At 29.2% G+C, this 25,017-nt stretch overlaps 1 protein-coding gene across 1 annotated transcript in view; it reads left to right on the forward strand.

The window, feature by feature from the left end:
- Positions 1 to 25,017, forward strand: part of LOC117176800 (dipeptidase 1) — a 353,294-nt gene that overhangs the window by 198,590 nt on the left and 129,687 nt on the right. Inside the window, exons 4-5 of the mRNA XM_033367109.1 lie at positions 338 to 488; positions 8,870 to 8,939. Coding sequence (XP_033223000.1) covers positions 338 to 488; positions 8,870 to 8,939 — 221 coding nt within the window. The remainder of the gene's footprint in view (positions 1 to 337; positions 489 to 8,869; positions 8,940 to 25,017) is intronic.

Raw genomic sequence — 25,017 nt, forward strand, 5'->3', positions numbered from 1 at the left:
TATAGAGCTCCAAGGAGATTATGTTGAAAAATAAAAAAAAATTTACCCAAAAAAAATTGTTTTTATACTTCATTCTAAGGACTTATTGAACTGCCCTCGTACTACATTAAGCACGATATAATCGTGCTGACAAACAGCTGTTTAAAATCATTCAAACTTATTTAACTTTTATTTTTTAAAGATAAGCAAACTTGAAAAAATTACCGTAAAAAATACCCCCCCCCCCCGCCCTCCAACAAAAATACTTCATGTCATTCATGCACGATTCAAAACTTATTGCAACCCAAATTTTAATTTTGAGATTAAGCTAATGAAAAATGATCATTTTCAATTTCAGGGATAGAAAAATCACATAAAGAAGGTAGATTAGCAAGCCTCATCGGAGTAGAAGGGGGACATGCGGTCGGAGCGAGTCTCGCTGTGCTGCGGATGCTGTACGAGTTAGGGGCGAGATATCTCACCCTCACTCATACGTGTAATACACCTTGGTGAGTATCGGATACGGAAAGTTCTCCTTTTCTTTTAGAAGAAATTAAAAACTGCTCTCGGAAAGCCACAAAATCAGTTCTTGCAGCTTAATCGAATTTCAAAGATTTAACTCGACTTCAACACTCCACTTCAAGGTTTCCTTTTCATTGCAATTTCCTTTAAATCCGATCTCAACTAAAGGCAAAATTAATTAAAAGGGCAGTCCTTTGAAACCAATCGTATCTAGATGCAACATTCATTCATACTTATAACTTTTATGAAAAGCACCTTCAACTCTGGAGAGAATTTTAAAAGAATCTTATTAAATATTTAAAAACCCTGATGCTTTGCTTAGCTAATTAGGGTGGTCCAAATTTATACCTAGTTACATCTTTTTTTCTTTTTAAATCAACGCCTGTTAGAAATTTGATTATTTTTTGAATCAAATATTGTTATCGATATTCTATAATGCTTTAAATTTTGTTTGAGAATTTCAACAATAATGGATTTACTTAGTGGCTTACATTTGTTAGAAGTTTATGAATAATAATTATTTTTCACGTAATATACAAATTGTTTATATTTAGTGTTTGACAGTAACGTGTTCCCCGGAAGTAACGGTAACCTTAACGCAATTCAATTTTCAGTCAACTATAATTCAAAGTAACGTATGTTTCTGCCACTCTAAAAACAAATGACTGTTTCACGGCTAGTCTCAGGTATTACAATAAGTCTCAGAAAAAAAAACATTATTGAATGGTACGAAAAGTAGACTAATAATATGAATCCAGATTCAATAATTTTACATTAAAAATAGCAGCATGAAATTATTGTATTTAAAAAAAGGACACGAAAAAATTATGCAATAAAAAAGATCTCTAGTTTTTACAGTATGTACGTTATTTTATTAAATTTGTTCATAATATTTATACTACATTAGATATCATGATAAACAATCTGAAAATATATTTTCATTATAGTAATATAACTCTATATATTGGATTGAATCCGAACATTTTTGTCTACACGAAAATTGACGTAAAGTCAAAAAAAATCTTTTAGTAACCAATTTTAGTAATGTAGAAACTTTATTTTGGACAAGAAAATAACTTAAAATGTTAAAAATCAGAAAATATCTTCTGCTTCTCATTAAGATTGACTTTAGGATTACTGACACAAGTATATTACATTCAAAAACAGGCAAAAATTATCCGATTTGATAACTTTCATTATTTGCATATGCCTCGATTCAGTATTGGTTCATTTTTCTTACTAAGATTTTGAAAATCTGTTTACAAAGCTTGGATGGTAATTCCAAATCCATAAAAATTGCCAAATCTAGAGTATATTTTCAATCTGAAAAAAATCTCCAGGAGGATTCATATATTTAAATTCGGACGTCTATTTTTGAAAAAACAACAAATTCTTTCTTTAAAATTATATAGTTCTTGACTTGATTAAGGTATTCAAATATTTTTTTCGGATTCTTGTGAGTTTTAAAATCATCTTTTTAAAGCCACAAGAAAATTTCAAAAACGATAAAAAGTTAACGATGTGGTGACGATTTGTTTCGCAATATAAAAAGTGGATTTTCACAAAAAAAAACCTTCACTTATATTTTTTGCTAATTTTTTTTATTTATCCTTCTATAAAAAAGGCACTTTGTGAACTTTAAGTAGTCTAACCATTTTTGTGCAAAGAGATTTTTTTCATAAAATCAAATTTCCGAATTTTTCTGTGAAATAACGAAAGCTACAAAAAATTTCAAGATAAAAGTTTTCACATCTAGAAAGGCTAAAAAATACTGCTTGTTCTTTTATGTTAACCTGCATCGTTTTCGAGAAAAATTACAAAATTCTATTTTCAGAACAAAAAATCTCACGGCTTAAAAATAGTTTAGCCCAAAAAGGTGGGGATTTCGAGAAAATCTTCTCTTTCTTTTCAAAATTCTAAAAAAAAATACAGAATGAAATTCGAATATCTAAACTTCAAATATCAAAAAACAGAATATTTCCTAGCTTAGAGATTAAGTAGTTAGACATTTAATTTATGCCATACGCACTGCTTCCAATATGGTTTAAATATTTCGTTTGGGCGATGCGGTTTTTGAAAATCTAGTTTTATCAAAAAAAAAAAAGAAATATATGCAAATTTGGTTCTTTATAATGAATAATAGTGTGAAATAAAAACAATTTACAAGTTATTAATATAACATTCTTTAATTAACCATAACAAGTGAACTATGATTGTTAGCTTTGAAAACACTTTCTAAATCTTTTAAGGGTTGAACATGACATCAGTGTGTCAAAAATTGTTATAATGAAAATATATTATTTAATTAATTGATAATTCTTTAATATATAACATTCTTGGAAAATTACTCATGATTTTGTAGCATATCCGTTTAGTAAAATGTAAATGAAAAACTTCATATTTCACGATTTTAGCTCAAAAGATGCATATCTAATTATAAATTTTTCAAACAATTAACATGGATAAATTAACTCCTAGAATTAATCACTGAAGGCATACGATTTATAAAATCCATTATTTTTCAATTCTTCATTTAAATTCAATAGTTAAAGAAAATAGTGTTGGCAAGTTCTTCATTTTCCTCTTTATGAAGCTTTGCATGGTTGAAATTAAATTTATGAAAAAGTATCTTTCGCTACGTCTTCTCTCATACAAAATTGGTAGGATATCATTATTTTGAAACCATAAACAAGGCACCGTATAATGTTGGTCGAGAATAAAAAATCGATTTTCTGGACCACCCTTTCTTGGCACCATTTAACAAAACTTAATACTGTTACTTTTTCTCATTGTAAACTTTTGTAAGCAGCAGCTAGATTTTATTGTAGCCATCCAATAGAAAAAATAACAGTAGGGACTTGTCTTTCGTTATGCTCATTAAAAATTCTAATTGAAACTTGTAATCGAATAAATGTGCATCCCACATATAACTTTGTACCTACAAACGTATGTTAATAAAAGGAAGAAAACTAGAGATCATACTAGAATCGATTTCACATCGTAAAATAATTGCAAACAAGCTCTACATTGACTATATCTTTATATGCAAATAGAGATATCCTGTGCAATTCGGTGCGATTGGCCGTTATCCGATTTTCCTTTTACGCGTGCGCTCAAGCATGTTTCGGTATAACAAAACTTAAAAAGTATCGATTATTTATGGCTGAAATAGCAACAACAACCCCCAGGAAAGTGGAAACAGGACAAAGGTAATGATGCTCTCTCAAACCTTAACCATACACCCAAAAAATAAATTTAAATCCTCTCCGATGTGAGCCTGCATTTAAACTTCTTTAATCGCTAAATTGGCTTTTTTTGGTATCGAAACAAATGAATGACAACCCTAATTAAACAGTATTTTAAATTGCTATTTTTTAAATCTAATAAAATAAATAAAAAATTATAGTAGTAATCTCATTCAAATTCGAAGCTTACAAACTGATTTATTCAAGAATTAAAGCAATCTGAATTAAACAATTAAACAAATTTATATTTGAAATATTAAAAACTGAATAGTTTAAAATTATAAGAAAACTAAACTCTCCAGTTTAAATCGAAAACCAAATGATTTTAAGTTTATGATATCTGAAACAAATAATTTCCTCGTTCATTTCTCACCATTATCTTTTAAAATTCCTAAATTGAAAGCATGCAACGATTTAGAAATTCAAATTTAAAAAAAATAAGTTGATACAATAAAAAGAATACTAAAAATATTCTTGCATGAACGAGTTTATTTCAAATCTTTTGTTTTTAAATCTCAAATTTAATTAACATTCAAACTGAGGTTACTTAAAAAAAACACTGTAATACATTTGAAATATATTTAAATTGAGCTGTATTGAATTTTTTAAAAATTATTGAGAACAAAAATTACTACACTGAAAGATTGAAAACTTCCTACGTAGATGTAAATTATTTTTTCGCCACTGCAACGAATTGACATAGTTTTTTGATAAAAATTTGACTTCTTAGAATTTAGAATGATTTATTCTATCAGTAACTTTTTCAATTACTTTTATTTAATACTAGTGAAAAAAGGCGCGCAACGCGCTTTTTACATATTTCTTTTTTTGATTCCCTAAGTACCAAATTAAAATATATGCTCTAATTTGAAGTGCAAATAAATATAATTAAGAATCACAAATTTTTAAAAATTATAAATATCTTTCTTATTATATTCCATACATTTTTAGTTTCAACTTTAATCGGCTTTCAGTAATGCATCATCAAGATTTAAATATAAGATTTTATTCCAGTAAAAATTAGAAGCAGAAACATAGTTAAGGTAGTTTAGGATTTTATTTTGTAATAAGATGGCCTTAAAAGATATTTTAGATTTCTGAGTCTTACTGATGTCTTCCATTTTCGACACTGATTCATTTTCTAGATGTTTAAAATTTAAAGTTTTCCATTCTGGTTAATTAAACATTTTTATATTTTAAAGTCGTAAGATTCAGAACATCTTTTTGAAACAGTCCTCTCTTGTATATATGCAATTGAAGATCATAATATTTCAATGTATATAATTTTAAATGAAGTAATTTTTCATTTTTTTAAATAATCACATTTTGAAAATTTACCATTCAAACCTCTTTGATTTTATACATGTTTAAATAAACAAGCTTCAATTGTATTAATTCTGAAGGTCAAGAGTTAAGTGTTAAACTCTAAATCTTCTAAATTGAAAAAATTTCGAACTTAAAGCACGGAAATTACAGCATTGTTTAATATAAAACTTAAGGCTTGCATAATTTTTGTGTGTGAATTAAAACATTTTAAACTTTAATTTTAAAGATTTAAAACTAAGCATGCTTTAATTTTAAAGAGTTGCGATTGAGAACTCTTAAATTTAAAAAATGTAGATATAAATGAAAACCCCTAAATTTTGACGATTTTATAAATTAAAAGTCAAGTTTTCACTTCATTTTTTTATTTCTAAATTCGAAACTTGCATAATTTTATATTATCCAAATTAATAAATCTTTAACTTAAAACATTTAGTATTCAAAGTTTTATAGTTTTCAAGGGATACATTCGATAAATCTTCGACTTTATGGATGCACAAATAAAAATTCCTTACTTTATATAAGTAAAAGTGAAAATTTCTAATTTCAATTTTTCAAACTTAAGAAATTTCTGAAAAGTTTTAAAGATGTATAATTTAATATTACGTTAATTTTAAGTTTGAAAATTAAATATAAAACTTAAAATTAACGTAATATTGAATTATACATCTTCAAAACTAAAAACTCTTCTATTTTGAAGATTGAAAATTAATAGTTCTATAATTTTTATAAGTTACAATTGACTTAATATAATTAAAAATTTTTAAATTTTGATAATTTGAACATTCAAAAGTTAAGTTTCTAATCAAAAATCTTCTAATTTCAAAAAGTTTCGAATGTTCATCATCAAAATTACAAACAAAATTTATTCTCAAACTTAAAACTTGGATAATTTTTAATTGTAAATTCTGAACATTAAAAAATCTTTAATTTTAAACATATACAATTGAAAGTTCTACTATATGAAAATTCAAAATTGAAAGCACTTAAATCTAAAGGATACATTAACAAAAAAATTTTAATTCTCATAATATTGAAGGACAAAAGTCACATTTTCAATTCGAAATCATCGAAATTTAAAAACTTTGGAATGCGAATCATAAAAATTATAGAATTTTTCATTGTGAAACTGTAAACTTGCAAATTTTTAAATTGTATATTTTCAAATATAAAAACTCTGTAGTTTTCAAGATTTTAAATTAAATCTCCTACAATTATGATTAAAAACTCTTCAATTTCAAAAGTAAACCTATAAACAAAAAATATTAAACTTTGATGATTTTATAAACTCAAAAGTTAAGTTTTCTATTCGAAATCTTCCGAATTGAAAAAATGTTGATGATAATCATAAAATTTACAATAATTTGTATTGATATACTTTGATAATTTTTAACTGTAAATTTTTTAAATTAAAGTTCTTCAATTTTAAATATTTACAATCCAAAAGTCTGCGATTTGAAACGTTGCGACTGTACCGCTTTAATTTTAAAGATGAATGATAAAAATGGTTAAATTTAGAGAGTTTTGAAGATTAAACGTCAAGCATTCAATTCTAAAACTTCTAAATTGAAGAAATTGAAAAAATTTCAAATATAAAGAATCAAAATTACCGAAGTTTAAATTGTAAAACCTATGACTTGCATAATTTTCATCTGTAAATTTAATAAATTAAAAACTCTTCATACTTAAAGAGGTACACTTCAAAGTTTTGCAATACCATAGTGTTACTATGGAAAATTCTAAAATTATATAGTTTCAAATTACTCAATTTTTAACATAATAATTCAAGTCTCAACATTTTTCACATATATAATATATGTTTCCCTTTATAAAAAATGAACCCTAGGTGTAATTAGTTCTTTTTTTAAGGATCTTCCCCAAAACGGCATCAAATTCTAAATGACGAGATTCCAATTCAAACGAAAGAATTCGATTTTAATTAAATCAGCTTCCTGAGGAACTTAATTTTATAAGATGTTAAACTAACGTATACTAATAAGCTGTCAAACTAAATAGTAAAAAAAAAATAAATAAAAAAAAAATGTACGCGATAAGTGAACGGAAACATAGGAGCTGCAATGTGTACAAAGCGGATCAATACACTCGAGGATTATTGTATATAATATTGAGGAAAGATGAAAATTCTTTAGATTGTCTAATAAATAAATTCTTCTTATTCTCTAACGAGACTGTCGATCAAGTTTTACAAAAAAAGCGAGACTGACAGTAAAACTTTAACTAGCTAAGCTGCTTGAACTATTGCTTCTTCAGAGCTCCAGGTACCCAAGTTAAGATTCTCATTAGATGCATCCTGACAGTGCAGGCTAAGAAAAATTAGCACTACAAAATAGAAAAGTATGCCTCCTCCTTCGTAATTGTGTTTCCGATTTATCTTTCTCATGTATTCAATTTCTCAAAGACTAATTCTCTGAGTGCTATTTAAAATTGAAAGAAAGCACGAAAATGTGAGAAAGCAGCTTACAATATCTCCTGTTTCCAATACATTAGTTTCATCAGCGTCCGAAACATTACTTGTATTTACTGAAGTACGGAATTATCGACGCTCTGAAAGTTTTGAATTACAGGATGATAGAACTACACAAGATGTCTTAACTCTAAACTCTAAAGGCGCATTTATTTTGTCAGCCAATAGAAAACAGCCCGAGGTGCACAAAACAATCAAAGGAACTTCAACGATGCTCAGACCTTTATTAAACTTGTCTTGAGTGCTGCGAAACTTTGTCTAGTTCCATTAATTGAAGAATGCTTCTTTAAAACTATCAACTTAGTGAATACTTCTGGAAATTATGTAATTGCTCTTCCCTTGCTTTCATGAAAATATTTGTAATGTCCCATCGACGCAACTTAGCATTAAAATTTCCAAGAATAAATTTTCCCAAGTAGTCTTAAGATAAAAATAAAAACCCGAATGTACATGCTTTATAAGAGTACTATATTGATATTTTAATTTGCTGTCATCTCTAAAAAAACAAGTTCAGGATCGTCTGTAAAGGTTAAATTTTTAGACTACAAACACAACATTTGAAAAATTCGAGTACCATTTGGGAATCCTATTAAAGGAATACCTTTTTCTGAACAAAAATAAAACTTTTTAAAATAAAAGAGAGATCATCAATTTTAAAATAAGCCAGTAGAAAAATACTTTATAGATTTTTCCATTATGAGTACAAATTTCGAATCTGGTCTATTACATAAAATTGATGAATCCCAATCTGACATAAAAGGCATTTTCATATCGCGATGATAATACGAGAAGCATTGAAGGTTATTTTATTTTCTTCAACTCTTTTTTAAAGTTAATATTCCAATCTTCATTTTCAAGACATCTCATTTCTTAACCACCTAATCTCTTTTGACTAAATCGAGTTGAAATTTAAAAATTTGTTTGATTGGACGCGAAATTCTAAAATCTTTTGAATGATGTTTCTAGAAACTCTGATCCTTAATCTTTTCAGGCAATATCTATAGAAAATAAATAAGTATATTTTTAATAGAAGCTGTATAATTTAACATTAAAAGTGATTACAATTTTTAACAATAAAGTATTAACCTAAAATAAAATTAACAAAGCAACTTGATGTGGTAATGGTACCCTCCCTTGACAGAGTGTTGTTAGGGATGCAATATTATATAGTCATGGTAACATGGTATCATTCTGTACCTATTCCGTTAGCACTGACTGTAATGCCATGATGATCAAATTAGAGGGCATGTACATGACGGTTTACATTAACGCATACGATTGTCGTCACTGAGTTACTGACCTGTTGGTTCGGTAGGGCAGACTGCAGCACGGCCGATGAACCGGGTCAAGTGCCTCACACCGGCGGTCTCTCCAATTTTGGAAAGGTAAGCTAACTTTTTATTTTCATCGACAAAAAAAAACTTTTTATATGCTCAAGTAATAAGATGTACTTTTCAACCATTCTCGAGAGAAACGGCTTGAAACTCTCGGTTAGATTCTGTTAGATTCTAAATTAAAATTATTTCTTGAAAAAAAGATCCTACTCCATCTTCACTCCATTGGGAATCGAACCACAAAACTTCTGATATCCGGTCAGGTGCTTTTCCAATTAAGCTATTAGAGGGATCAGAATAAGAACTCTTAATTCAAGAACATAACGCCAATTTTTAGCTAGGTGTTAATGGTACTTAACTTGACTTTCAGAAGTTTTGTGGTTCGACTCCCAATGGAGTGAAGATGGAGTAGGATTTTTTTTTTAAGAAATCATTTTAATTTAAAAATATGATTTTCCATCTAGTCTTATTAAGACGTTAAGCATTTTCTGTTATTGAAGATTCTTAACTTGATCGATATTGTGTAGATTTTCTGCCTTAATGGTTTGGAGGGTTGATCTGCTGTCGGTAAGGTACAATCTCTGATGATATAGCAGATAAATTAAAAAATTTTAAATAATTACTGTTAGATTCTGTTAGATTAGGCGATTGCGCTCCGAGTTTGTAACTGGAAAAACCGGGTGCATTTCCTGCTGCTGCATTTTTTTGCCAATTTTTGTTTTTGCATTTTTTTATTGCCAATACCTTTTTAATTTATTAAAATGAAGCCAAACTATTCATTTTTAACTATTATTATTATAAAAAAAATGTTATCACAAAATTCTTTTTTTCAAATATCCTAAATATATTAAAATATTTTCGTATAATTCAAGGATAAGTCAATGATGCAACATTAGCAAATAATTCTGATATCTTGTGTAATTTTTTATTCGAAAACACCATTTATTACTTTAAGTTCACAGAAGTGAATATTATAATAATAATAAAACCTTTATTCAGTTTATATTATATTTTATATAGTTGTATTGGACTAATTCTTTATATTTTAATATTCATTTTATTTCCATCATACTATTTTTATATGTCTTATTTTAATCTCATATGGAAATAATCATTATAAAAACAAAAATTTTCAGTTGAACTAAGGAAAATTAAGATTTTCTATAAGCAGCTTTTCTCGGAGGAAAATTGGTTAAGGTAGAAAAAATCAAATTTTCCATATGAAAAAAGTTAAGGTCTCGAGGAGGTACCACCTGATCAAACTGGAAATTGAGTCTCTTGCATCCCGGACCATCCCGCCTGGAAAAATGTCCCGGCAATCTGGTTACAGGTATGGCCCAGGTTTGGATTTATCTAGACCGTCTAGTCTGGAAGGTCTGTTCTAGCCCAGGTTTGGCACTGCTCAGCTAGCCAAGAACGAAATAATCACAAGTTCCATCAGAAAATTTTTTTGGCATACTTCACAAATACTACAGGGGCTCTAAAATGTTGGAAAATTAGAAATTCAAAGCATAAAAACAAGCCTTTCTTCCATCACCTTGACGGTCTGGCCTGGTCCAGGTCTGGCGCTGATCAGCGAGCCAATAGAAAAAAAAATCTTAAGTACCATCACCAAATTTTGTTGGACGTACTTTGAAAACGTTGTAGGATTTCTAAAATGATGAAAAGTAAGAAATTCAAGCTATGAAAACACCACTTTCTTTCTTATTATCTTGAGAGTCTGGTCCAGACCTGCCGCTTATCAGCGAGCCAAGAAAAAATATCTTAATTTCCATTACCAAATTTTTTTTTTGAATGTATTTTAAAAAGCTCCAGGGTATCTAAAATAATGGAATACAAGAAATTACAACTATGAAAGCACGACTTTCTTTCTTATCATCTTTACAGTCTGGTTTGGTCCAGGCCTGGCGCTGATCAGCGAGCCAAGAAAAAATCTAAGTTTGATACAGTATATTTTTTCCTACATTTCAAAAAGTTACAGATCCTATCATGAAATTATTTAAACTAAAAAAGTTTATAGTTAAATTTGTGTATCTAAATCATTAAAACAATCAAGTTTTCCCAAGTAATTGTAATTTATTGCTTAGCCCTCGGCGTGCAGACATATTGCCAGTTGACGTCACAACTTGAAGTATTCTGACAGTGCTTGGCTCCGACCTCTCAGAAACAGTACTGGTTTTTGTCGATAAAGTGTCACAAACTGTCCAAATTTCTTATTATTTTCCTAATAATATATTAATCCAGCTAAAAGTTAGCTGTAAAAGCGGAGGCATAAAATGTACGATGTCTTTATTAATTTATTAAATAAATAGTAAGTACAAACCTACTTTTTATCTATTATAAAAGAATAAGTATTAGAAACGATAATTTAATTTATTGATTTTTTATGGCAGTATATTTTTGACGCTAAATTTGAATTTTTACCGATTATATAAAACATGTATATTATATATTTTTCTAGGAAATCATGTTTTGATTTTTGAGCGTATCCTCAAAGCGTATCCTCTAAACATGGACGATATGATTCTCAACGATAAAGCATTAATTGATCAGCCATTAACTAAACGGCTGACGAGCCAATAATTGGCGGTTAACCAGCCTATAACTAGCGGCTGACCAGCTCATAACTAGCGGCTGACTAGACGGTCTGGCCTAGGGCTAACCAGAAAAAAACGTTACACTTTTGGCCAGGCCCAGGCCAGACCATTCGGTCAGCGCCAGGGTTGAAAACTTGGCGGTCTGGTCTGGGCCAGGCCAGCGCCAGAACATTTTTCCACACGGGATGCTACTACGTGCCTGAATTTTTGTAAGCCGGTTTATTAACAGATAACCTTCAGTAATCAACAAGATAGTATTAAACTAAACAAATACACGAAAACTAACTTAATTTACTAACTTTTGTGTATCTCTTAAAATTTGGAGTCCAAAGCTATTACGACTAGAAAATTTCCGATGTTATAAAATACGTTGTGTGTTCTCTTCCGGCATATTTCGCCACATTTTAATCTACTCTTTCGTCATACTTTGCCGGATTATAATTTTTCTTCCGCATCTTCCAGGTTATTAGGAGGGTGGGGAGGTATTGATATAGATATGGCACATGACGTTACATAGCATCATTTATCATGAAAGGATTTTTAAAGTTTTTGGAATTACCTTGCTTTTTGTGGAATTTATTATAATTAATTTTACACGTTTACATGAATTGCTTTTTCTAAACCTAAAAATAATTTAAATGTATGATAAAAACAAACAAATTTGGAATGAACGACCTACAAATATTGTCCGAATTTATTTCTTCTTCCACGTATTTCACTTTTCATCCAAAAGGAAGAAAAAATAGAAAATGCAATTTGAGTTGCCTTTCTTTTTTTAATACTGAATATTGAATAATACATTTCTTAATTTATTCATATAAAGTGAATGGACCCTTAATATTGTTCAGAGTTTAATTATATTGAATCATTAAAAATTAGCGAAAATTTTCTTTAAAATGTTTTATCTTGAACACAAGCGTACGTAATTTAATTTTCTTCATGGGAGTTTGTAGTTCTGTCTAGTCTTTCAAGAAAAATATTTGCTTCCGCGAAAATCGGCAATTTCGCATTCAACAAAAAGTCATCGTGGAAAGGAAATCACCGTGATTCTTTGAACGAACATAAACAGGGGGTTTTGTATAGAGCGATAAAAAAACTTTCGCGCTAAAAGCGTTGAGAGAGGTGTTTAGCTTATGAACTTCCTGCCAAATTATCTTTTTGTGCTACCAGAATATTCAGTTATTTTTTTCTCAAATAGATGTTTTGCTACCAACTTTACACGCAGTGACATGCAGCTCCACTTTAAATGCTATTTCAACTCTGCCTTCAACTATAATTATTCAATCAAGATAGTAAAGTTATATCAATTTTCTAACTGTAAATTAAAAATTAGAAACTCTTTTGATTGTGCAAAACTTTCAGAAACAAATAGCATGTAAATATGAGCATTAATAGAGAGGTAAAGGGCCATCCGTAAATTACATAACAATTTGAGGAAGGGGAATGTTACGATCTGGTACATGGGAGGGAGTAGCGTCAATCGATCATGTTAAGTGATATTTATAACAAATCAACCTTACCGGAGATCCAAGGGATTTTATGATAAGCGAGTATTTAAGTCATTTTAAAGGACTTTAAAGGCGCACAATAAGGTGTTTTAATTAATTTTTTGGATATCTAAAAATATTAAATGTTTCAAGATATATTACCAAAGATTTATCAGACTTTTAAGCATTCTATCAGTAATATTAAGGAATTTGAAAGGCTCTGAGTGAGATACTTTAATAAATTTCCCAGGTTTTCAAATCTTTCATAGGATTTCAAAAATTTCAAGAGCTTTCAAGGAACATTCTGAGATTTTATGCCATTTCACGGAATTTAGTAATATTTTAATAATCTTTCAAAGAACTTATTCACAATAATCGAGGGATTTACAACTATTGCAAGGATTTTGTGAGATTTACAAAAATTCCAAATATTTTCTCAAATGTTTTAAAAATTTAGAAAATTGTAGAATATTTTAATACATTCTAGGAATCTAGGGCAATTAAAGAATTTTCAAAGTACAATAAAACTCTAAAACTGGACTGGTTTTGGGGCTGGAGGAGGTCGGGATTTCCCAGAGAAAGGCCCGTTTCGTAGAATACGGTTTTGTTTGTTCACGCTTAAGCGACTGCCGCTCACCCCGCACAGGTACTTTTACTCCAACTTGCGGCGCGCCGTCAATTCTCTGAGGGACTTTATCAGTGGGCCTTATCTCTAGGGTTTAATGTATTTGAAAATTTTCAGGATATTTTGATAGATTTCAAGGGATTTGAAGGAATATAATTAGGTTTCAGATAGCTTTAGATAACTTCAAAGGATTTTATAATATTTTAATTCGAATTTCAAGGAATTTCAAAAGATTTTAAAAAATTCAAATTATGCTCAATATTTTTAAGCTTATTGGGCCTTGCACTATTCATTGAAGATACCTTCAGATTTGGTAATATAGTTTTTTAGATTTAACGACATATTAAACAGCTAGTAAAAATATCCGAAACCTTCAGTAGCGAGTTTCGATTCTCTAAATTGTTGTTTTCTTTTTTTTTTGAATATTTTATACTAGATTAAAAAGCTTTTCATACGTCATAATTTTCGAGAAGTTTTACATGTTCGTTGCATGTAAAACATTGTTTTAAAGAAAACTAGCAAAAATGTATTAATTAATTTATGAATGTCCCCTAATTTGTGTTCTAACTAAAGATTCCTGTTACCGGCTCTTAATGACATCTAGAGTCTTCATGAAATGCCTGGACTTTTCTAAAACGTTTTAGAATTTTATAGAATGTGCAAGAATATTCAAGACTCTTATGGTAGAGTTTATAATTCTATTGAATGTTTAAAAATATTCTGGACTGTTCAGAAATTTTACAGATTACTCTGCAATTCTTTATATTCTAGAAATTACTTGACTTTTGTAGAATGCCTTAGAATTTCTTGGAATGTTATGGAATATTCTGGTATCCTTAGGGATCGTTCTAAAATGCTTTGAATTATTTTAGAATCTTATACAATTTTCCATAAATTTCTATCTTATTAAGGTAAACTCCAAAAAGGACCAAGCACCAAATGTACAGAAAATTAATTTTTATTATTGTTATTATTAAAATGTCATTTTTCTGAAACAAGTTTTGTTATATTTAGATAGATTCCTTATATTTTGTGGATGAGACTTACAGAAACAAAATATTTGTATATGTTACAGGCAAAGTCCGATGTGCCGTCACACGGCAGTCTGCCTAGTCCCTCCGCGAATTGACTGAGCGGTGTCAGGCAAAGTCGGAAGTAGCACTTTTACTTCGGACTCTGCCTAGTCAAATCGCAAAGTGCCCGACAAGCTCAGGACGAGTTTTCTGCAATTTTGAGGGCACTAAATTTGTCTTCGAATTTGATTTTCATCGCTTTATTTATCGCTACATCAGCAATCGTTAAGAATTTTCAAAAACGCAGTCGATTTATAAATATTATTCCGAAGCGATAAAACCAACTTTTTCGGAAATGTACACTGAAACTCAAACCATAAGATAAAAAATTTACTTTTAAAATACTTCAATTCTTAGATCAAGCACTTCTCTTCAAAAATCTTCCAAACTACTACGACAACGTCAGGAACTAGATTAAACAATTGCTGTTTTGAGGATAACTAAGTAGGTGTATCAGTCCCTAATTAAAAGAGTGGAGGGACAGAGTAGGGAGATAAAATTTTGTCCATTAGTTACGAAACTAATACGAAATTAAAAGCAAGTTTTGGTTTGAAGTGTTATTCCTAAACCATTTTCAAATCAGATCTTCAATTTACCTATTTTAATCAAACACAGATTTCTTATTTGCCATACTAAATCTTAATGGCATTGTCTAAACAGTGATTTTCGATCGCAATAAATTAATATTTTGAATCTTAATAACAAATTTTCAAAACGAAACACCTATTACTGGCTCTTTTTACTGGAAAGTTGGTATTTAAAATAAATATTGTAGTTTTTTTATCTATAAAATTTTATAGTTTATCATTTATAATATAAAGTATTTTACACGTCTATTGAATCATTGTTTATGAAATAAATCAACAATGAACACTTGTTGTTATTAATAATCTATGAATTTATATTAAATAATCGGGTTTTTAAAGGCTTGAATACGGTAACTAGGTACACTTTAAAACAATAAAAATATTAAAAATTAATTATTTATGTTTTCTAAGTCTATCTACGTTAAATATAGTGAAACAAAACTGATAAATGTACTCAATAAGTTATCAGAACTTTCAAATCTATTCACAATTGCGGTCTGTAGCCTATTTTGAATTGTAAATTCTCGAGCCAGCCCACTGTGTAGTGGGAAAAGTAAGTCCCAAAGGTTTTATTTTTATACGGACTTTGTCTGAGCCTGTCTGGCACTTCGCGATTTAACTAGGCAGAGTCCAAAGTGAAAGTGCTGCTTCGGACTTTGCCTGACACCGCTCAGTCAATTCGCGGAGGGACTAGGCAGACTGCAGTGTGACGGCACATCGGATTTTGCCTGTAACATATACATTAACTTAACAGATTCACGATTTGGTGTAACAGGATGATTGGGGCTTGTTTTAACATCCCCTAACGATTCAAGCAAGGAACTGTAATTTTCAAAAAACCGACATTGTGGTCATAAAGACAAATATGACTTTACAATAAATGTGGGAATCGTCTTCTAGCAAGAAAGGTCGTTAAATTTATTTCAAGAGTTCTTTAACATTCCCTAAAGATTCGAACAAAGAAATCGGCATTTTCTAAAAAAGCAAAATCACTGGGAGATTTTTCTACGAAAATATTAGGTTCAGAAATAACTTCAAAATAAATGTTGGAAAAAATGCCTAGCAGAAAAGGTCATTGAATTTATGTTAAAGGTTGTTCAAACATTCCTAAAGGATACAATAAAGCAAATAAATATTTCCTGAAAAGAAAAATCACAGGAAATTTTTTGATTAAACTATTGTGGACATAAATCATTTTGAAATAATGTTTTGTACCATCTTACAAGATTGGTCGCTGAGTTCATCTTAAGGATTTCTTAACATTCTTTAAACATTCAAGCAAGGAAATCGAAATTTCCTTAAAATTAAAATCACAGGAGATTTTTTTATCATACTCTCATAATTTTTAATGTTAGGAAATATCGATTTCCTTGTATGTATCTTTAAGAGATTTTAAAGCAATCTTAAAAATATATTTTCGAAGACATTTCTTGCTAGAATATGTTTCCTACATTTATTGAAAAGTGATTTATCACCACAATAATTTAATGAATAAATACCCTGTGATTTTCATTTTTTGGAAATTTCAGTTTTCTTTTTTTAATCTTTGAAGGATCTTAAAAGAACGCTTAAGCATACTGTATACACAAAATCCTAAATCTATCAAGTTCATAGGTACAAAACATTTATTCCAGTAGTTCTGTTCTACTAAATATTAAGCATCTAGACAAATTTAACCTAATTTTTTTAAGAAGGATACAAATTTAATATTTCTATAGAAATAAATGTGAAGATTGAAATTTTGGTAACTTTTTGGGTAAAACTCTCAACTTGTCCCATAATTTTTGCTCAAACTATTGATCTGCAGGTTCAAAAATTAAATAAAAATATATAATAGGACATTTGGATAAAAAGCAAGTTTCTCTACATTTCGTGAAGGGTCTTTTTCTTGATTTTGATATAACATTCTAGAAGGTTGTAAGATATTAGCATTTTTTAGAATGAGATTTTTCTGTAAGAATTTAGGACTTTTTGTAGAACAATTTTTTTTGGTTTTTAAGATTGTCTGCATATGGTTCATAATTCCTGCCATTAAAAATAAAATGTTAAGATGTTAAGCACTCAAAACGACTATTTTCGAAGAGCCCTAGAACTTTGCTAATAGAGATTGGTGCATTAGAAGCAATTGGTGTAAAATGACTTTGGAGCGTTTTACTCCAAATCTAATTCAGATCTGTACGTGATAGGGAAGAACGATTACGACAGCGGGATCCAATTGCAAAGAGTGCAAACCAATTTAAGTTCTCTGGAATGGAATACGGGCGTATCAAATGAGCAAATCTAAAATAAATTAGATAATCAGGTATGTGTTTATCATAAAAAAACTATTATAAATATGAACAATAAATTACCTGATATAAAGATTTGGAAACACCGAATCAAACCATTCTTCGACCGACAATGCAATAATGAATTGTAGAAAAAAGATTTCTTCTGTCTCACGGCCACGGCAAAATCAAAAAAATTAGAGCTATCAATTCAACTCCATTTATTTTTAGAAAAAATTAAAACTTTGACAACGTTCCGGCATCACTGCGTGCCTTTTTCAGAGAATCTAAATAATATATATAATAAGCTAATACATCATAAAAATGAATATAAATAGTTTAAAAAGTTATTATTTGTGCGTGAAAAATATTTTTAAAATATTATCTTAGTTTAAGATGATTTTTAAGCGAAACAACAATAGTTTTTGGAATCTTCGAATTTAAATTATAATTTAAATTGTGCATATTATACTTGTTTAAGTGTTGTTGAATATGTGCTGGTTTTTAAACTATTTATATTTATTTTTATGATTTATTAGCTTATTATAATTATTATTTAGATACTCTGAAAGAGGCACGCAGTGATGCCGAAACGTCGTCAAAATTTTAATTTTTTCTAAAAATAAATGAAGTTGAATTGATAGCTCTAATTTGTTTTTATTTTGCCGTGGCCCTAAGACAGAAGAAATCTTTTTTCTACAATTCATTAAATTACCTTTTGCTTCAAATTTCACGAAAGATACAGTGCTTCTTTTTTAATTTTAAGTTTAAGCTCTTGTTTTCTGTAAATAGACTTTTTGCTTCAAATATTTTACACAGCTTAATTTTCATATATGATATAGACATTTTTAGGTTTGATGGATCAGCTATTTTTAGAAGATACTGAAATTCTCATCAAACATCTACCATTTTTTTCCGATAAAAATTATAATTTAAAAATAGTTATTCTTAATAACTATTTTCAATTCTTAGACCTTGTTGCCTTGCAGTTTGTGGGCTTCCAGTTTCAAGTTACTTAGTGTTAAATACATGAATTTAAACTTTTCAACTTTTAAGGAATGTAATTTTTTATTATTATTAAATTTAAAAAGGTTATATTTCAAGTTTTTTTATTTTAAGATTTTAGAAGTCTTGAAATCTTTCATATTTTTTCATATTATTTAATTTTAAAGGCTTCTAATTCACATAAATGATTACTTACATCGTTTTCTACTATAGACAGAAAATTACGTTACTATGGCTTTTTATTTAATATTCCTAAATTATCAATGATATAAATTTTAAGTCATTACATGAACTGGGTAGATTTAAATTGAAAATATTTTCTTAAAATTGTACATCTTGAAAGGATATATAATCAATTGTTTCAATTGCAAATGAATTAGTTTTTATTGTTTTAAACTTTAACCCTCTATTTCTAAATGTTGTAATTTTTAAATATTTCAAAGTAAAACAGAATTGAAATTTTTAATAATTGCGTTGTGAATGTTATCAATATAAAATGAAAAAACCTCAAATCTGACGAAGAAAGATAACAAACATGCTTATAATTGCATACGAATATAAAATAACGTTACACTATATCGAGAAAATATTTTGCTAAGAATTTTTTGTTATTGGAAAAAAGTTGGTATTATTTAAGTATGTATTTTTATAACTACACAAATTTAAGTAGCCTACTCCACTTTAGGTACCCGTACATATTGTACGAGTAAACACGCTTTATGTCAAATTTAATTAATCTTACTTATAGGATTACAGCACTAAAGCATGCACAAAGCATTAAACTATAGATTAGAATAAATTGTATGAGTTTACTGCAAAATACTTTATGTTTTCTTGTTTTTGTGTCACTTAAGGGGGTATCCCTATATAAATGGATGAAAAATCGATTTTTTTATGGTACAAATCGAAAGTATAACATTTCAAGAGTACTCCATTAAAATTTTAGACCTAAATTCGCAGTGGTTGAGCTGTTATGGCTATTTTCGCTGACGTCCGTCAATGCGCGGAGCAGGTAGGTATGTGCGCGCTCTGACTTTAAACGCGTTTATCTCGAAATAAGATTTTCCCGGTTTTCCGAGTTTATGGGCACGAGAACTCAGCAAATTTTCAACTTATTGAAGAAAAAAAACGCCATTTTAAAGATAATTTAATTGTCTAGTCGATATACCTCTTTGATTTTGTGCAAAATTATTATTTAGCCATTTATTTGCATAAACACTCGAAATTAAAAATTTCGAAAAATTTTGTTGTTCTGTCATTTTATGAAATAATTTTTCCATGCTTTGAAAATAGATATATGGACGAGGTATACATTTTATAATAACAAAAAAAGCCGATTTAAATATTTCAGAGAGGCACAGGACCGATGGCGTGACCCATAAAACCAGAATGGGGAAAAAAAGTTGTCAGCTTTCGCGCGTTTTGTTACAAAAAATTCCCAATGTTTTCTTCCATTTTTCGCGATCTATACGAGGTGTGTTCAAAAAGTAAGGTGACTTTTCAATTTTCGCGGGCTACGTACATTCAAGTTTTAAATATTTTCTTTCGTTGTGTTGGTACACTCGTCACGATCATATGTTCACAGTTTTGACTATATAGCTCGTGTTGTTTTTCTGGCAGAGGCGTAAAGGGTTAGAAAGGTTTGGTGTGCTCGGCAATTTTCTTCTTTCGAAAAAAATGGAGCAAAGAGTTTGCATTAAATTTTGTGTGAAAAATGGAATCCAGTGCTCTAAAACTCTTGAAATGTTGACAGTTGCATACGGTGAGTCTACTCTAAGTAAAAAAAATGTGTATAAATGGTACAAGCTGTTCCAAGAAGGCCGAGAGGATGTCGAAGACGAACCTCGCCCTGGACGTCCCAGAATGACAGCAACAGATGAAAACGTTCAAGCAGTTGAAGAAATGGTGTTGAAAAATCGCCGAATTACCATCAGATAAGTTGCTGAAGATGTTGGCATATCGGTTGGCTCATGCCATGCTATCTTTTCGGACGTTTTGGGCATGAGACGTGTGTCAGCGAAATTTGTTCCAAAACTGCTTAATTTTGATCAAAAGATCCATCGCATGACCATCGCTCAGGGGATGTTGAATGAAGTCAATAATTATCCTGATTTTCTCAAAAGGGTTATAACTGGGGATGAATCGTGGGTATATGGTTATGACGTCGAAACTAAAGCCCAATCGTCTCAGTGGAAGCATCCTGAGTCTCTAAGACCGAAAAAAGCACGTCAAGTCCGGTCAAATGTGAAGGCTTTGCTCACTGTCTTCTTTAATTACCGTGGCATAGTGCATCAGGAATTCTCACCACAAGGTCGTACGGTCAATCAGGAGTATTACCTTAAAGTTATGCGCCGTTTGCGAGAGGCGATATGCAAAAAACGTCCGGAACTTTGGAAAAACAATTCGTGGCTTTTGCATCACGATAATGCACCTGCTCATTCATCGTTGCTTGTGAAAGATTTTCTGACCAAAAACAGCACCACAGTCATGCCTCAGCCTCCATATTCACCGGATTTGGCCCCCAGTGACTTTTTTCTTTTCCCAAAACTGAAGAGACCCATGAAAGGACATCGATTTTCAACAATTAAGGAGATAAAAACTGCATCGCTGAAAGAATTCAAGGCTATACCACAAAATGATTATCAGAAGTGCTTCGGTGATTGGAAAAAGCGTGGGCACAAGTGTATTATATCTGAGGGGGACTACTTTGAAGGGTATAACATAAATATTGAGGAATAAATTAATATTTTTTGAGAAAACCATAAAGTCACCTTATTTTTTGAACACACCTCGTATAGGGATACCCCTTTAAATTAACTACTAAATGTCGAAAAATGCCCTGCCGAAACTTTTTAGGATAAACATTAAAAAATTACCTCAAATGGTATAATTTTTTCCTGGTAATCACTCATTACATAAATATATTCCATTGTGTGTCCTAAGATCTTCTAGACTGTGCCAAATTTGTGAAATTCGTATTTAAAATTGTTCAATTCGAAGAGCTTTTGGTTGAAAATTGTAACATCTGAAATTGTTCAATTAAAAGTACACTGTTTTCAAAGATTGAATAATTTTTAAGGCCTTTAAATTAAAGTTGTTCGACATAGAATGTTTCCAAATTATCAATTGGTTGTGCTTAAAATTTAATCAGAAAATGAAAACTTACATTATGATTATGGAACGATATTAAGACATATTATTGCTTGAAAACGACTGAGTTTGATAATTTGGTTATAAATCATGTTTATACTACAATGATAACAAAAAATCTTGAAACAAACTAAATTTACTTTGTTCACAGCCATGATCTGACTGGATACATTCTATAAACTGTATCTTTAATATAAATAAATGGTTTTATCGTAACCAAAAATATGAAATTATTGTTTCAATTAAATATTGATTTCAGTCAGCGAAATATTAACTAAGCGAAAGAAAGATGTTATTAGTTGAAAGACATAAGATATTTTTGTTTAAAAATCATATAGTTAATATAGACAAATGTGACTATAAATGAACAAAATATTTTTTTAAAACAAATTAATGACCATGACATGAATTTAAAGTTTTTATTTATTTTAAAATGTGATTTTTGGTGCAAAGAAGCGTGCCCAAGGTTCACGAAATATTTCTTCAAAACAAAGAAATCAAAGAACCAAGTTCTTGTTTTAAAGAAAATAGAGAATTTATATAAAAACAGCGTAACTTATAAAAATAAAAACTGCTTAAAATTTAACAAATATTCAATTAAACTACAAATATACCACCGCATTGTTCGAAAAATTTGAATATATGAAATTAGAAAATTTTAAATGTAGCATGTGGTGAGAAATTTATTGTAATAATAATTATTATATGGTTAAATGTCAATATTATGTAACATTCTAGTTTTTATTATGAGATAAGGGAATCTGTAGCAACTAGCTGCATTTTTGCTGAACTATTAAAAATTGCAAAGCAGAAATTTACCATCGAGAGAAATATTTATTTAGAATGGTCCATGTATATTTCATAAACTAAATAAAAGTTCCTTTCAACGGATTTCATGCACATTTAGTTTAAACAAATGTTATTTGTACTGAAGTATATGTGTAATTAAAACAAATATGTCAAAAAATTAAATTAGAAAAATACTTATTACGACGAAGTGCAAGTGAATTTACTTGAAAAAAGTATTTTATTTTTTTATTTTGTGGTTTGATTGTGAACCAATCTATTCCGATTATTACATTCTCTAAATAGAAAAAAAAATATTCCAAAAAATTATACAATTCTAAACATTGCTGATTTCATAACATCCTTTAAGAAATATTTAAACAAAGATAGGTATCTTTCAATAAATTGTGGCAAAATATTTACGCCTCAATTCAAACCAATTTCAATGGTATTTTATGCTTGGGTATTTAACCATAACAAAATTACGAATCAAAATTGGATTTCTAAGCTACCTCCTTTCCGGATCATTAGAGACAAATATATAACAAAGGAAAAAAGAGGGAATAAAAGGAAAGAATCACCAAAAATCAATTTCATTCATTTTCTTTATTCTTTCTCCGTCCTTTTATACTACTAGAGACCAACATGTTTCGGAATAATTTTAGACCTCCTTGTCAGGTATTATTTACTGGCAAACTAACGGTATGAAAAATTGAGACTTATATTCAGTAAAATTAAAATAATGCCTGAAAACAAAACATAAAGATTAATTCAAAAAGTTATCATAGTCTAATTTTTCATTACATTACAAAAACTTACTTTTATATGTACGATCTTATTATCGACCCATTTTCTTAAATCCTAATTAATGTCGCTTGAATCCATCATTCCAAAAAGAACGCTTATTAGCAATCAAAAATAAAACTTGGGAGAAGAATAACTTCCTGCGTAAAAACTCACACAATAGATTTCATTATTTTTATACATATAAAGCACAGCACTAATGGAAGAATATATTACATTTTTTCAAGACAAGAAATCCTTTTTCTTTCTTTTTTTTTCTTTGTTATATAGATTTCATTTCGATCCTAAATGTATTTCCTTGGTTCAAACAAATATTTGTTCGTGATTATTAATTACATATTTCTTATTCGAATCATGATTACTTGCAATAAAATAGATCAATGTTTAATTTTTTTAGATTTTATATTTAAGTCTATATAATTATTGACTTTCAGTATCCGCGTTACCTCTTAGTATCGGCTAACAATTTTTTTAATTCGATAAATAATTATTTATTCGTAAAAAATATTTCTTTCACTCAAATAATCTTAGTTTCATTGAAATGAGGAAATTGAAAATAATAAAAAAAATATAATCCAAGAAATTATTTCTTTGAGGTAAGGCCTAACTTCTTCGCAAATAAACAGTATTTACTCAACTGAATTAAGTAAATCCTTGGTCCGAAGAAAAAAATACACTTCCTTGGATCCAGTAGTTTTATTCAATGTAATGCAATAATTTCTTCAATTTACAGGGCACATTAACCTCAATTTTTTTTATCAAATCGTGGAAAGAGATCGATGACTACTTCATTTGCCGTCCCTAGGGTGGTTAATAAAAGATTAAAAGAGAAAGCCAACAAGTAATTTGTGGATTACTTTAGACGATACCTTTTTAAGAAGACATGGCATTCTTTTCATTATTTTGCTAGCATTAAGTAAATAAACCATCTTTTTTTGCTTATAATGATTGAATTTGACATGATTTTAATTATCGTTCCGGTATTATTACTCCGCTTATCTAAAATTGATTTGAAGTCTAGGTGTGCTTATATATTTACTTGCATTTAGTCTGTCTGATTAATTTCCTTAAAATATACTCTAAACATTGAACCGTATTACTTCTGATACAGTTTTATATTTAAATAAGAATTCATTTAAAAAATTGTAATATGTTTGCTACTGTGTAATGTAAAAGAATAATGTTCACATACCGGTGACATAGAGGTCGTTCCAATGAGTTTGCTTTGTTGAGCTATGGTTTTAGCTGCACCATTCTCTGTTTTCCAGAGATTGGATGCCAATGTCGGATGTTTGTACCGACATACCAAAGGTTGTAACTCTGCCAGTCAAAGTTTGTGAACGCAAGAAAAACAGCAATAGTATCAGTACTAAATAGAACAATATTGAAGCCGCTACAATTTAATTTAGCTGACTTTAAAACAGCTGTAAATCAGATTTAATGAAAAAAAGTTTAAAGCCCGGAAATTAAAAGAAGAAGAAATTCTTATGTTTTGAAATATAAATTTAAATTCATTATCTGTGTATTATTTTGACGCCTTAAAATCAATAATTTTTAAGTGTTTCATAGAAACATTAGAAAGCAATAATTAAAAGTTAGAAACGTAGCAGATGTAGAGAATTAAAAGCTTTTTAATCGCAGTAAAAATCTCTCACTTTAACAAATATACAGATATGTGTATCACTTTTCTTATTGTTTTGATTTGATAAAAAAATAATTATTTATGTTTTATGTATTATTATTTATTT

Source organism: Belonocnema kinseyi, chromosome 7 (genome assembly GCF_010883055.1).
Source record: "Belonocnema kinseyi isolate 2016_QV_RU_SX_M_011 chromosome 7, B_treatae_v1, whole genome shotgun sequence".
In the NCBI taxonomy this organism is placed as follows: Eukaryota; Metazoa; Arthropoda; class Insecta; order Hymenoptera; family Cynipidae; genus Belonocnema; species Belonocnema kinseyi.